General features: G+C 34.4%; 1 protein-coding gene and 1 pseudogene across 1 annotated transcript; both read left to right on the top strand.

Moving 5' to 3' along the window:
* LOC126697872 (eukaryotic translation initiation factor 3 subunit B-like) lies at positions 1-5696 on the top strand. The gene is made up of 11 exons (XM_050395009.1): positions 1-429; positions 540-789; positions 1225-1371; positions 2971-3099; positions 3352-3480; positions 3556-3639; positions 3724-3848; positions 3924-4116; positions 4232-4764; positions 4945-5053; positions 5175-5696. The coding sequence occupies exons 1-11, from the start codon at positions 308-310 to the stop codon at positions 5505-5507; spliced, it is 2154 nt and encodes a 717-aa protein (XP_050250966.1). The 5' UTR covers positions 1-307; the 3' UTR covers positions 5508-5696.
* A 4436-nt stretch (positions 5697-10132) lies between these two features.
* On the top strand, positions 10133-14051 carry LOC126696679 (trans-cinnamate 4-monooxygenase-like; annotated as a pseudogene).
* The last annotated feature ends 2262 nt before the right edge of the window (positions 14052-16313 follow it).

Below are 16313 nucleotides of genomic sequence, written 5' to 3'. Positions count from 1 at the left end.
ATAGGGACTACACAAACCGAAATCGACAATGTTCTTATTTTTTTAATCCAAAAAAAAAAAGAAACCGACAATATTCTTGACTGTCTTTTATATGCACATAGGTTATCACTAGCTACTCTCATTCATAATTGAGTTTCTTGGAGATTCGGCCTTCAAATCTTTGAAGACTCATAAGCAAGAATCTTTGTAGTTGTTTTATTTATTTTTACTTCTTCTTGTGGTTTAATAAGTTAGCAGCAGAAATTATCTTTCTGTAACTGTAACTGTAACAGTAACAGTAACAGAGAGAGTGAAAAGAAAGGCAAACATGGCGGACGTGATGGCGATGAAAGACATAGAGACGACGGCGTCTTTTCTCGGAATTGATTTCGTCCCACTCGACCTCAATTCCATTCACCTCCCTCCTGGCCAAGACTTCGGCATCCCAAGGTATAACACCCAATTTATTATTATTATTATTATTATTAGCAATTACGTACACGCTGAATTATATATAAATTTCAGTTTGGATTTGACACTCTTTCTGGATTGTAATGTAGCGATGATGAAGAAGGAGATAAGAATCTGAATAAGGATTTGGAGTTGTACAGTAATGGGTTTGGCAATATTATTATTGTTGACAATCTCCCTGAAGTAGATGCGAAAACGAAGAAAGAAAAGCTTGAAGATGTTATTCATAGAATCTACAGTCAGATTGGTGTCATCAAGGAGAATGGCCTTTGCATGCCTGTTGATCCTCAGACACAATCTACCTTAGGCTATTGCTTTATTGAGTTCAATACCCCTGAGGTACCCCTCTCTCTCTCTCTCCACTCATTGATATGAATTTAATCTTTGGTTACTTATTAAAGTTTCTGTTTTTATATTATATATATATATATATATATATACATAGAATTTGCTAACGGGTGCCCTTAAGGCACTCATTAATAATCCACTTTAGGAAAATTTTAATATCATTTTTATGAGAAATGAAAAAAACTGTTAAAATATTAATTACTTTTTTTTCATTTCCCATAAAAACTTTCTTTATATAGATTATTAACCAGTGTTCTAAGGGCACTCGTTAGCATTACTCATATATATATATATATATATATTATGCCTGTTGCTTTTTATATTTTATAAGCACTTGCTTGCTATGGGTATTAATGTTGTTGTTGTTGTTGTGTCATAAATTAATACAGTGGGGTTTAATGCTTATGCATATCCTTTTTATTGTAGGAAGCTGAGCTTGCAAAGGAGAGAACTAATGGGTACAAGTTGGACAAGCGTCACATTTTTGCGGTCAACATGTTCGATGATTTTGATATTTTCATGAAAGTTCCAGATCAGTGGGCCCCTCCTGAATTTAAGCCATATACTCCAGGGGTATTTCTTCAATCAATCTGTTTCTTTCATGATTTCTGTTCTCTCATTGTCCTTAAAATTCCAATTGAACTTGAGTATGTTATTATCAGCTGCTTTTACTATGCCTACATGCATATATAATTCACTTCCCTAAAAACCCATGCTTTGAATTTCCAGCATTCACCGTTTCTTGATGCATTTACATAATGATTTGTTCTTTTTTCTATTTTCTACGTCATTCTCACGCTTCCTTTCCTCTCTTTTTTCCATCCTCCATACATATCATATCAAACACCACTTTTTGGACTATAAAAACAATAGGCAAAGGACAATAGTTCCCTTGCAAAAGAGCAATGGGGAACAGATGAGGAATATATTCACCACTATGTTCACACGTCCAACCCCAATCCGCTAGGGTAACATGTTTAATATGGTTTTTCTGAAAAAGCAACTTTATATGCAATAAAAAAGAGAGGAAAAGATGAAATTCTATGATCAGATTCCCCCATCCTCTTTAGAATCCAAATAAGAAAAACATACAAGTATCTTTGTCCTTAGCTACTAAAAGCAATATTTTTTGGTAAGTTACACAACACCACACATCAAGTTAAAACTAAATTGTGGATTTAATCTGCCATTTTATCGCTAGTATTTTTGATGCAATGCAAGAGAACTTGTTAGAGAACGCTTTTTATTTAAAACATATAACATTTTATTTGTAGCTCATATTTCTACGTCTCATATAAAGTAGATCTAAAATAAATCAAAGTTCATTATAATTTGCGTAAAGGTACCTTCTTTGCACGTTTTAATATGTAATAGGTATGCTTTTAGATTTGTTCACTGTTGACCAAATAGATAGTTTATGTTGTTCCTAATTTCCTGTGAACAATCGTCTCCCAGCTAGTTGTTTATGGAGAAGGTGTAGAGGGGTTTTCTTTGGGTCAGATTGGGGGACGAATTTAAGTATCACCTTGTGAATTGGAAGACAGTGTGCACCCGGATTAGACAGGGAGGATTTAGAGTGAGGTAGATGGGGTGGTTTAACCAAGCTCTGTTGTGAAAGTGGTTATGGTAATTTGCTACAGTAAAGAATGCTCTCTGGAGGTAGGTGGTAGTATGCAAATAGGGTTTTGATTGGGCCTGGTGGTGTTTGGAGGAGGCTGGAGGTGGCTATGGAGTGTGCTTTTGGAAGTATATTCGAGTGGGTTGGCACTGGTGTTCCAGGTCTATTTCGTTTACTGAGGGAAAAGGGGCTAATGTTTGTTTTTGGCTTGATTGGTGGGGCAGAGTTGGGGTTCTAATTTCTAAAGGATCTTTTCCCTTTTCTGTTTAGCATTGCTCAGGATTAGGGGGCTACTGTGGCATATTATTTGTGTTGGCAGGATGGGTCCATGTTTTGGGATGTTGCCTTCATTGCTTACTTTGATTAATAGTTATTCTTTTTCTTGACTAATTTGTTCTCTTAGTATATATCTTGTATACCGAGGTCTTTTTCAATAAAATATTAGTATTCATCAGAAAATTTCATGCGAACAAATTCCCTCTCTATCTGCACTATTTATCTATTTTTTCCCTTTAAAAGTCTATTATGATCTATATGCTCTTGCGTCATTGCAGGAAAATCTTCAACAATGGCTGACTGATGAAAAAGCTCGTGATCAGTTTGTGATTCGTGCTGGTTCAGATACAGAGGTTTTGTGGAATGATGCAATGCAGCTGAAGGCTGAGCCTGTTTATGAGCGTGCTGTGAGTAGAATATATACATCTAAATCTAAATATCCTGATACTATCACATAATACTGTTGATTATGTATTGTTGGGAGGATATCTCTCTCTTTCCTGTGATAGTTTGATACTAGAACAATTAATGAACATCTACTTAAAACAATTAATGAACATCTGCTCACTGCTGGAACATTATTAATTGAAAATTTCTAAATTGGCCAATTTATACTTTATATCACTTTGATGAATGGTCCTATTTGTTTTCCTTTACAGTTCTGGACTGAAAGTTTTGTGCGGTGGTCCCCACTGGGGACTTACTTGGCGACACTTCATAGTCAAGATGCCGCTGTTTGGGGAGGTGCCAGTACCTTTAATCGTCTTATGCGTTATGCTCATCCTCAGGTTGAATTTTGTTTTTGGTTTCTCATTGTGTAACATTTTCCCCTTTATATATAATTTAATTGATATTAACTGCAGGTTAAACTGATTGATTTTTCCCCTGGCGAGAAATATTTAGTAACCTATAGCAGCCACGAACCAAGTAATCCTTGTGGTGCAAATGTGAGTTTTTCTACTTTGCCAGTCATTACTGAACTGTAAATTCATTGGGCCCGGAAATATTGATAATGTGAATTTATATTTTAGATGGTTGTGATAAATATTTTTGATATGAGAACTGGAAAAGTGATGAGAGGTTTCAAGGGAAGTGCTGATGACTTTGGTGTTGGAGCAACTGGCGGTGTTAAAGGGGTGTCATGGCCTGTTTTCAGGTGAGTTTCTCTTCCTGCATATGACTATTTTCAATATCATTCCTTAATCTAATGGATTAATACCTTTTTTCCCAGATGGGCAGGGGATAAAGAGGACAAATATTTTGCTAGAATTGGGAAAAACATTATCTCTGTCTATGAAACAGAAACCTTTTCACTTATTGACAAGAAATCCTTGAAGGTTGAAAATGTTGTGGATTTCAGTTGGTCACCTACTGATCCAATTTTTGCTCTCTTTGTTCCTGAACTGGGTGACCATCCTGCTAGGGTGAGCATTGTTGTTTAATATGGATATGATTTTTTTATTTACAAGTTGTGCTTTCTCTTCTCTCAAATGTATGAATTAAGTTACATTAATGTTAATTCATTCAAATGATTCTTAGGTGAGTCTTATGCAAATCCCAAGTAAGGATGAGTTAAGGCAGAAGAATCTTTTCAGTGTTAGTGAATGCAAAATGTACTGGCAAAGCAATGGGGATTATCTTGCTGTTAAGGTTGATCGATATACAAAAACGAAAAAAAGCACATGCACAGGTTTTGAGCTTTTTCGTATAAGAGAAAGGGATATTCCCATTGAGGTTTTTGAGCTTGAGAATAAGAATGATAAGATTATTGCCTTCGCATGGGAGCCAGAAGGTCACAGGTTTGCAATTATCCATGGTGATAACCCAAGACCTGATATAAGTTTCTACTCAATGCGCTCTGTAAACAATACAGACAAGGTCCAAAAGCTCACTACTCTGAAAGGGAAGCAGGCAAATACTCCTTTCTGGTCACCTGCTGGTCGCTTCATTATACTTGCAGGATTAAAGGGTTTCAATGGACAGTTGGAGTTTTATGATGTTGATGAGCTTGAAACCATGGCAACAGCTGAGCATTTTATGGCAACAGATATTGAATGGGATCCTACTGGAAGGTAATTTTGTGGTTTAATTGTTTGGCTATATTCAAATCAAAGTGCACTGCACAACTGCTATATATTCATTTCATGGTTAAGATATATACCTGCATTGAATTAGTTGGAAGGCAATCCAGCAGATTTTTTTCTTTTTCTTGTAATCTTGGTTGTAACATTTGACCTTTTTGCATCTATCAGGTATGTTGGAACTGCAGTGACTTCAGTACATGAGATGGAAAATGGTTTCAACATCTGGTCCTTCAATGGCATGCTACTTTATAGGATCTTGAAGGATCATTTCTTTCAGGTAATCTTACCAATATTCCATGGTTTTTAACCATGTCTTGTATATACACGAACTCAATTTGCCTTCTCTATTACAAGTGAAATTATTTGCTGTATACTTGTTCTCATACTGTTTTTGACAGTTATTGTGGCGCCCAAGACCACCGTCAGTATTGAGTCCTGAGAAAGAAGAAGAGATTGCTAAGAACTTAAAGAAGTACAGTATGAAGTACAAGGTAGAGGACCAGGATGTTTCAATGCTATTGAGTGAGCAAGATCGTGATAAGTGGAGGATGTTGAAGGATGAATGGGACAAATGGGTCAATGAGTGGAAGCATTTGCATGAAGTAGAAAAACTGGAGAGGCTGGAACTCAGGAATGGAGAAGCCAGCGATGAAGAGGAGTATGAAGCAAAAGAAGTTGAAGTTGAGGAGATATTGGATGTTTCCGAGGAGGTCCTTTCGTTTGAGGAGTAATAATAGTGATAATTTTTGTAGGGCTTTATTAGAACCCTCAATTTACAGCACAATTCATGCTCTTTCAGCTTAATGAAATTGCATTTGGTTTGAAAAAGTGTAGAATTTGGTGCACAGTTAAATCATTTTTTATTTGGATGATTATAATAAACAAAAATATACATTTGCAATAATTATGGTAGGTGGATTTCCCTAATAAAAATTCCTAGTTATCCCATGTGATTTGGTTCTTATCATTAACGAGAAGATTTCACATCAGGTTTGATGTAACCTAAGCAACCTTATCCAGTAAGATTACAACAAAATCAACTATAGTAAATATCTAGTTTGCAGCAAGACACAAGGGTGAACGACAGTATTTTAATGTCCAAAACTCTCTCTGCAAAGGGATGTAATGAAGCACTAATGTACACAAGTAATGAAGGAATGTAACTAATATATGAAAGTAACTCTGCAAAAAAAGCCATTAGTTCTAATTTTGACATCCTTTACTACATAAGAGAATTTTTAATTAAGTGATAAAGTCTCTTTGGGCATACATGCCATCCACTTTTTTCTTTTTCATTTTTCTGAATAATACTTATCACAAATTAAAACAAAAAAAGAAAAAATTGCAAATATTGGTAAATGAATCCATCTCCATCTAATTACATTACTGGTCACAAAATTAGCTTCCCTAATTGTATGAGTTACAGAGCATCAAATAAAAAGAATTTATGACAAGAATAGTTCTAGCAGTGATATTCTCAATGGAGGGCAGTCGAGGAACTTTGTAGTGGGAAGATTACATTCATGGTGTCTCCTTCACAAATTACAAATTTATATCCCAGTTCAACTGCTTTTGTTGCAGCAAATAAAGCTCCTCTTGCTTCATGCGCAATCCATTTGCATTTTAGTGGGGAATTGGCTCCAACTATTAATACTAACTAGTCGCATACCCGCGCGTTGCGCGCGGTAATTTTTTTAGGATGGTCTCATTAAATATTTTATTAATACTATAATTTTAGTTATTAACCATTTGATTTTCATTAGTTTTTAAGTTAACAAAAACCTTAAATATACCTTCTTCTTTTTTTTTTATTTATTTTTTTTATTTTTTATTTTTTTACCTTTACACACACACACACATAGTTAATCTTTACACATACCTTTAAAAAAACTCTATATATTCCACTTTTTTGGATGCGTAAAATTATAGACTACTACTCCATAATGATAGTGGCTAATTAATTTTATATTTTTTTTTAGTGATCTCATTTATAACGTTTCTTACCATTATCATATATTTACTAACTGATGATTTGCATAACAAAGACGATAAATGAGAGGTAGCATTGTTCATTAGATTTTCGAAAGTAATAGTGCATGAAAATTATATATATATATATATATATATATTATAAATAAGGTTAAATGAAATGTCAAAAAATGGATTTTTAAATTTTCTAACTTTATTTCTTATTCAATTTCTACTACTATCAGAGAACATCTCTTTTTTAGTTATGATTAATATGGTTTCCATAGTTAGAATTTGATTAGTTTTAAATTTAAATTTAATACTATGATTGTATTTAATTATTGATTGTTGATTTAATTTTTTAAGTGAATTAAACAGTTTATGTTACTACACTATAAAGTTTTTAATGTTCTCCACACAGTAATCTCTATTTTATTTTTTACTTCTCCTAACAACCTCTTTGTTTTCCAATCAACGATTACTAATTGACGTTTGGTTTTTTTTTTTTCTTTATCTACTCTTTATTACTTTGTATTGGTTTTTTTTTTTCTATACCATCTCTCTCTCTCTCTCTCTCTCTCTCTCTCTCTCCACTGGCAACCTATCGTTTTCCAAAATTTGATGATGATTCTATGACATTAAATATGCATTATTAGTTTTTTTTTTTTTTTTTTTTTTTTTTTTTTTTTTTTTTAAATTTAGTGTTTCTAACTTGATTTGTTTTGTATTTCATTCTTCCTTTGATGCATTGGGTGTGAGAATGAGTGTTTCCCTATCATTACTCCACTTAATGTGGACAATTTTATTTATTTAATTTAGGCAAAATATTATATTTAAAATTTTTAAAAATAAAAAAGGAGTGGAAATATAAATAATTTAATAATATATATGGGGGATGTGGTTGAATTTAAATGTTAAATAAAATGATATGAGAAAAAAAATAAAAATAAAATACATAACAATAAACACTAACTTATCCAAATAATTCTATGTAATATAATAATAGTACATTCTTATATACTATTTTTAATTTTTTATAATGAAATATGATAATATTTAACAATCAAAGACATAAAAAATAAATAAAAAAACTTAAAACACAAAGCTAAATCCCATAAACCAAAATAGAGCTCTAAAGAATACAAAACTTTATCAGGCTAAAATAGAGATGCAAGAAAAATAAAAATAAAAATCTACCAAAAAATTGAGGGAGAAAGAGTGGGAAATAACCACTTTTCTGTGAGATAAAATTATGTAAAGAATAAAAGAGTGAATGATAAATTTATATTAAGAGGATGATAATATAAAAAAACAAAATAAAGGAAGATAAAAGGAAAGAGGAAGAGTGATATCAAGGTAGAATTTTTGGGGAGATGAAAAGGTAAAGAGAATGAGAAAGGTTGAAGAAAGTGTAAATGTTAAAAAAAAAATGAGTACAATTTGATGAGCACAATTTTCTTTTATTTGAATTTAAGTAAAATATTACATTTTTTATTTTTTAAAACAAAAAGAGAGAAAATATAAATAATTTAATGATAAGGAGGATGTGGTTGAATTTCAATATTGAGTAAAATGGAAGAGAAGAAAAAAATAAGAAAAATTAAAAGATATAACAATAAACACTAAATTATCCAAATTATGCTATGTAATGGAATACTATTTTATTTTTATCTACTATCTTTAATTTTTTATAATGTAATCGGATAAAATTTAACAATCAAAGAGCAAAATAATAATAATAATAATAACTTAAAACACAAAACTAAATCGTATCAACATAAATTAGAGTTCTTAAAAATACAAAATTTTATCAACCTAAAGCGGAGATGCAATAAAAAATAAAAATGCACCAAAACATTGAGAGAGAGAGAGAGAGAGAGAGAGAGAGAGAGAGAGAGAGAGAGAGAGAGAGAGAGAGAGAGAGAGAGAGAGAGAGAAAATCTTTTTGTGAGAGAAAACTATGCAAAGAATGGAAAAGAGTGACAAATTTATAGTAAGAGGGAAGGGATAAGAAGAGACAAATAAAGGAAGATGAAGAGAAGGATGAATAGCAATATTAAAGTAGAGGGGAGTGGGGAGATGAAAAGGTGAGGAAAGAAGAAAGGTTGAAGAAAATGTAAATATTTTAAAAAATAAGTGAATGTAAAAAAAAAAAAAAATTATAGGAAAATTGGAAATAAAAAAGAAATATATGTAGATGTTAAAATCGACAAAGATGAATATGTAAAGTCAATAATCTATTTATTTATATATATAAAATAGGAATAAATATTAATTATATATAGATGTGAAAACCGACAAAGATGAATATGTAAAGTCAATAATCTATTTATTTATATATATAAAATAGGAATAAATATTAATTATATATAGATGTGAAAACCGACAAAGATGAATATGTAAAGTCAATAATCTATATATATATATATATTTATAAAAAAAATAGGAATAAATATTAATTATGTGGCGAATGACGTGGTGATGAGGTGGCGCAACAGGAGCTCAGCAGCTATAAATGCCACGCTTCAGCTTTTAGTAATATATTGACTAGCCACAAACCTGCGCGTTGCGCATGATAATTATTTTTATGGTAGTTTTATTAAATTTTTTTATACAATTTAAGCTAATTTAATAAAGAGTAACGTATTTTGTAATTATATTTTTATTCATTATAAGAATAATCATAAATGTAATATAGAAACAATCATAAATCATAAATTTAATAATTTTTGTCGTACTAAAATGAAAAAAAAAATACAATTTTCTCAAAAATTCAAAAGGCAATTTAACGAAAATATATATTTTTTAATAAAAGTTATTGTGGGGCACAATAGTTTGTGGGCTCGGCCCGCTCGCTTATGGGGAGTCCACAGGCCCCAAACTGAAGGAAGCCAGGGCCCAAGCTCAAAAATAGTAAGCCCAAAGTGGCCCGAAGATACAGCCGAGGACAGCTTAGTCCTCGGCAGATCCAAAGTCTCACTGATGAAAGTGGCATACAAGCAAACTTAAAAGATCAGAAAATATCTCGGGGAAATAGTCCTTAATACCCTTCATTGATATGACATTACACCTGACAGAACCGGATTCTTAGGCTTTATTGACCATCTCCAACCATTTTGGGATTAGACTGACGGGACAAATATCTGTCTTGGAAAAGTCGACCCTACACGTGGACGAAGGATAACGAACGTAGGCTAGTATAAAAGAAAACGTAAGGTAACAAAGAAGAGGATCCCATCTCACTTCCTGCGGAAAAAGCTCCAGGGATGAGAATGACCGGATAACATATGTAAACCACCACGAAAAAGTCACCGCCGGATAACCGGAGAAAAACATTAGTGCTCCTCGGACCTGATCCGAGAAGCCCAATTCCACAAGTTATAAAACTATGAGGCTTGGATATCCAGGCCGAAGCCTTTTCCTATCTGAGTTCCTTGAAATCCGGTTTGGATCAACGCCCTGTGAGGGATCCTTCACGTGCGAGCCCAACGTAATCGTTGGGCCGTTTGAGAATCGTGTCCCTACAGTTATTTATAACATTTTGTGAATCATTAAAAAGAAAATAAAATTTAGAAATTATTCTTTTAGTTTTAAACAAACTTTCTCAAACTTATTTTTTCTGCCTACAATCCAAAACACTAAAAAAAGTAACTAAAAAAATTAATAAAATTTAACTATGATTAATTGGACCAATTAGGAAAAAAAAATGTTATTTATAATCTACTAAGGTTATTTTCTTTGCGGAAATTGTAATTTCGTCCACCCAAAACATATTATCAAATAATCAATTATTAGCAAAATCTAAGAATTAAATTTCTATATATGCATTGTTATAAAATAATAATAATAATAATTAAAGTAAAATTGCGAAAGATAAAGTTTGTCTCTCATCCAATAACTTTTGTTTAGCCAACCTTTGCTTTTCTCTAAATAAATTGCATTATAGAGTACTTTTAATGCTATTAAGAGTACTTTGTCCACCACAAAGGATTAAAAAATAAACAAAAATGATTAAAGTCTCATAGTTTAACATCTAAATTGAGCACTATAAAAATCATGCTACCAAATTACAGTAACTACCAAATTAAATTATCCAAATCATGCTATGTATTAGAATAATATTATATTTTTATATTTAATCATTTATAACGCAATAGAATAACATTTAACAATCAAAGAGAGAGAGAGAGAGAGAGAAAACTGAATCGCATTAACCTAAAGTAGATTAAAGAATATAAAAAATTATCAACCTAAAGTGAAGATGCAAGAAAAATAAAAATAAAAATCCACTCAAAAATTGTGTGTGAGAGAGAGAGAGAGAGAGAGAGAGAGATAGAGAGAGAGAGAGAGAACCTTTTTTTTGTAAGGGAAAACTATGCATGGAATGAATGAGATAGTGACAAATTTATAGTAAGAGAGTGTGAATAAGAAGAGACAAAAATAGAGGAAGATGAAGGGAAAGATGAAAAATGATATTAATGTAGAGAGTAGTGGAGAGATGAGAAGGTGAGAGAATGAGAGAAGGAGAAAGGTTAGAAAAGTAGTGGAGAGATTAAAAGGTAAGGGAGAGAGAAAGGTTGGAGAAGTCTAAATATGAAATAAAAAAAAATTATAAATATTTATAAGAAAATGAAAAAAAAAAAAAAAAAGATGATGATGTGGACGTTGACGTGGCTTAACATGAGCGTAGCAGCATTAAACGCTACGCTTCAGCTTTTAGTAATATATTGATTTGGTCCGCGAACTTTCAAGACCTATGTTGGACACACTACAATTTGGACTGGAATGACATTGTTAGGATTTTGTCCTAATTAAAAGAACTCAATTACAACTTGAACCTTGCGGTTTATTTCTCTTACTCTCTCTCTCTCTCTCTCTCTATATATATATATATATATATGGTAATACCCAACCCAAATCTTGGGATGCACGGACGCGGCTCCGGACCCAGCGCACCTGCGTCTGACTCGGCGGGACACGGCGACGCGGGAGGGACGCCGCAGACCGTGCGTCCGTGCCGCATCGTGCCGCGTCGTGCCACGTGGATTTCCCGACTCGTGCCGACGCGGCTCAAATCGGCGCCGACTCGCGCGGATTTGGCTCTGACGCACGCCGATTCGCGCCGAACCGGACGGATTCGCGCCAAACCGGACGGATTCGCGCCGATTCGGGTCGAATCGGATCGTATCAGCAGAATATTGGCGTGTTTCGGTCGGAAGAAGGAAATCGGCCGGTAAGGAAAAAAAAAAAAAAAAAACCTTCTGGACTGGACTGGATATTGATACGTTGTTGTTGCCGGTGGACTGATTTGCTTCTTGTTGTTCTTCTTTGCATCGTCTTCTTAAGTATTGAGTTGTTCTCTTTTTGTTTTTTGGAAGTGTTTTGTAACTACTGTTTCTCTTTTTGATAAGTACAAAAACTTTTCTTTGTTTTTTGTGCCTCTCTGGCCAAACGTGAGAGCCACTCAGCCACATCTTCCTTTTTTTTTTTTAATGGGAAGCTACACGTGAGAGCCTCCTACTTTTTTTTTTTGTTTTTTTTTTTTACTTACTATTATCTATTTATTTTATTATTATTATTCCTATACTACTATTATTATTATTATTATTATTATTATTATTATTATTATTATTATATGAGTTTTCTATTATTATTATATAAAAAAACATGCTTAGTAATATATTAAAAATATTTTTAATAATTTTTTAATCGCCGAGTCCCGCCGCACCCGCATCCACCTTTTTCAAAAATTGCTGAGTCCCGCACCCGTACCTGCACCCGCACCCGAGTCCCAAAACACACCCGTGCTCCATAGCCCAAATCAGTCAGGATCAGGCACAAGTGAAAACCTGCCCCTGTTAGTACTCTCTAGTACAGAAACAAACAATAATCATAACCGATTTCTACATAAAGTTTTCCATCTCCATCTCGACCAAAATGAGTACCAAGTTTTGTGGTTGTGGATCAAAGGTTAATTTCTTCTATATATGATTTTGTTGGAGAAAAAAGAAGCAGCAAAACAAATATAATAAAAGCACCATCTTTTCCATCATTTTTGTTTATGATTCCTTTAAATCACCTGCTTACCTAACCCCTCTCCCACCTCAACCCTTCAACTTTTGGCCTCTAACTAACACACGTCAATTAATTAATTGTGTCAAAACCCTCCTCCACCTCCACCAACTACCTCACTCACACAATGCCCGTGCACCTAACCCCTAACTCCCAGCAGCTTACTCATCACTCCCACCCAACTCTCATTCTCATATACCTAACTAGCTAGCTCCTAATTTACAACTATGTGTATACCTACTCCATCTCCCACAACCACCATGACCTTTTCTTTTTAGAAAATGACAAAATTTAAATACTGTACTTTAGGTGCTATTTTTTAAGTTCTTTTCGTAAGATTCAGTTATGTGACTACTTAATTAAAAAATACACTTTCATCCCATGATAAAAAATTCACATGGTAAAATCTTAAAAACGAAACTTATGAAACAACACGTAAGTACTATACTTAAGTCTTCCTTTTAGAAAAACTCCTCCTATCCCTCTTCTTCACCATTCTTCTTGCTATCCTCATCTCTAAACTTCGTGGCAAGCATTTAAAGCTCCCACCTAGTCCTATTCCCCGTCCCCATTTTTGGCAACTGGCTCCAAGTTGGCGATGACCTCAACCACTGCAACCTCTCCGACCTCATTCGCAAATATGGTGACATTTTCTTGCTCTGCATGGGCCAACGCGACCTTGTTGTCGTGTCTTCCCTAGACCTTGCCAAAGAGGTCCTTCACACTCAAGGGGTCGAGTTTGGTTCACGAACTAGAAACGTTGTGTTTCATATTTTCACTGGTAAAGGCCAAGACATGGTCTTCACTGTGTATGGTGAGCACTGGCGCAAGATGAGGAGGATCATGACTGTACCCTTTTTCACAAACAAGGTTGTTCAGCAATATAGGTTTGGTTGGGAGGAGGAGATTGTTAGGGTTGTTGATGATGTTAAGAAGATTTCCGAGGCATCAACAACTGGGTTTGTGTTGAGGAAACGATTGCAGCTTATGATGTACAATAACATGTATAGGATCATGTTTGATAGGAGGTTTGAAAGTGAGGATGACCCTTTGTTTGTGAGGCTTAAAACGTTGAATGGGGAGAGGAGTAGGTTGGCTCAGGCTTTGAGTATAATTATGGAGATTTTATTCCCATTTTGAGGCCATTATTGAGAGGCTATTTAAAGATATGCAAGGAAGTCAAGGAAAGGAGGTTGTAGCTCTTCAAGGATTATTTTCTTGAGGAGAGGAAGTAAGCCTTTCTTTCCTTTTCTTTTGATGATCTTCTTTTCTTAATTACTCTTATTAATTAGGTTCTATTAAAATCGAATTATTTATATTTATCTTTTTTAAATTAAAATCCAAACAACAATATGACTTTATTCTTCTTCAACAATATACTAAATAAATTTTTACATACAATACTGATGAAGCACGAGTTCGTCAGTCAAAGTGGGTAGATGGAACTCCTTGTTGATGTGAATGTATCCTCTATAAGGGTCATCGGTGTGGTGCCTGCCACAACGCCTCCGATGCCAAAGTCAGAATAATGAAAGCACCTTATGAAATGAAAAATGGGAGAACAAGATAAAAAACCAGAGTGCTTTCTCAAAGTGTGAATGTATATCCGTACCTTCTGTTGACAATGTGAGGGCTTTATATATATGGCTTTGGGTGCGAGCTGTTGGGGTTGTTAATGCTTTACCTGGTAACGCCTCTTGTCCAATAATGGGGTTTTTAAGAGGCTCCCAACGGTCTGCCTGGTTGATTTGGTAACTGCCCAGGTTATTGATTGACTACATTGAATGACTCCCCTGCCTGTGTCAGTAATGACTAGTTTCTTCGTTATTCAACACGCCTTCGTCATGGGTGCTTTCTTTGTCATTAGTGTTAGCTTCGTCTATAGGATGTAACCTTGTCATTCCCATCAGTTGCCCCCCAGGTTCTGTGGTCGTCTATGACGTGTCATGAAGATCACAGAAGATTAAAAGTTTTCTTGAGCTGTTTGTAACTCTTGGGGTTTTGTTCCAAATTTAAAGAATCTCACATCCCAAAAGAGGACACCATTGGAGGACTTCATAAGCTCAGCCACATTGGCATCCTTATTCCTACAAAATCTGAACAAGTCAGGATATCTAACAGCAAGAGATGTCTCTCCACACCATCGGTCTTGCCAAAACTTCACTCTAGACCCATCACCAATATCATACAAAATATGGTGTGAGAAAGAAGGTCATCCCTGATTGATATTTTTCCATAAACCGACACCATAGGGGCCATTCACAGATCTAGTACACCAGCCCTTCCCCCCTCCCCCCTCCCCCCCACACATACACATCCATATTTCATCTCTATCACTTGTCTCCAAGGGGCATCTTTCTCAATCCTAAATCTCCATAACCACTTCCCAAGTAACGCTTCATTGAAAAGTCTTATCTTCCTTATCCCTAAGCCACCTGAAGAAATAAGAGCATAAATAGTAGCCCATTTAACCAAATGAATTTTAGGTTCATCTCCAAAACTGCCCCATAAGAAATTCCACTGAAGCCTCTTAATTCGGTTAGCCACACTAGCAAGTATAGGAAATAAAGATAGAAAATGAGTGGGTAAATTACATAGGGTGCTTTTGATTAGGGTGACTCTACCTCCCTTGGATAAATATAAGCATTTCCAACTAGCCAATCTCCTTTCCATTTTCTCCAGAATTAGATTACATATAGTCTTATCCTTAAATGTAGCACCCAAAGGAAGACCCAAATATTTCATTGGAGGAGAACCCTACTTGCAGCCAAGAACAACCAGCAATAGGTCAATATTATGGACTACCCTAACCAGAACCAATTCTGACTTGCCTAGGTTTATCTTTAGACTCAACACCGCCTCAAACCAGATAAGAATCATACGAAGAATCAAAATCTGTTCTAAATCAGCATCACAAAAAATTAGAGTGTCATCTGCAAAAAGGAGATGAGACACCGCCAAGGATCTTCACTCTAAGTTACCCATACTAAATCCTAACATGTGTCCTTCATTAACTACTTTATCCAACATTCTTCCAAGAGCTCCCATCACCAAAACAAACAACAATGGAGACAACATATCACCTTGTCTCAAACCTCTGGTGCTACCAAAAAATCAACAAGGAGAGCCATTAATCAAGATGGACAACTCCATATACTTTAAACAATACCTCTAGTAATCCACTCTAGTTTGGTATCTTGCAAACACACAATATCAGCCTTCCAAGATCGCAACAAGTTACGAATTTGAAGCCTCTTGTCAAATTCATTCAGGCCTCTAACATTCCAGGAAAGTAACTTCAAATTCATTGAGCAACAGAGAGAACCCAATTTCTATTAATACCACTTCGCCTAGCAGATGTAGAGCCATAATTAATAGAACTAAACAACCCCTTCAACTCTCTTAAACCTTTCACCCCCGAATCTTTTAAACCACATGTTTTCTTGTTCACCTCAACCCTCCAATTTAATTCAACTTCAACAGCCAATAAAAATTAT

This window comes from Quercus robur, chromosome 8 (assembly GCF_932294415.1).
Source record: "Quercus robur chromosome 8, dhQueRobu3.1, whole genome shotgun sequence".
In the NCBI taxonomy this organism is placed as follows: Eukaryota; Viridiplantae; Streptophyta; class Magnoliopsida; order Fagales; family Fagaceae; genus Quercus; species Quercus robur.
Note: the sequence above shows the minus strand (reverse complement) of the source record. Positions and strands in the feature narration are given on the sequence as shown.

Coding starts and splice junctions, on each gene's coding strand:
- LOC126697872 (XM_050395009.1), top strand. CDS start 308: ATGGCGGACGTGATGGCGATGAAAGACATAGAGACGACGGCGTCTTTT. Junction 430..539: donor CAAGACTTCGGCATCCCAAG/GTATAACACCCA, acceptor ATTGTAATGTAG/CGATGATGAAGAAGGAGATA. Junction 1,372..2,970: donor TTAAGCCATATACTCCAGGG/GTATTTCTTCAA, acceptor GCGTCATTGCAG/GAAAATCTTCAACAATGGCT.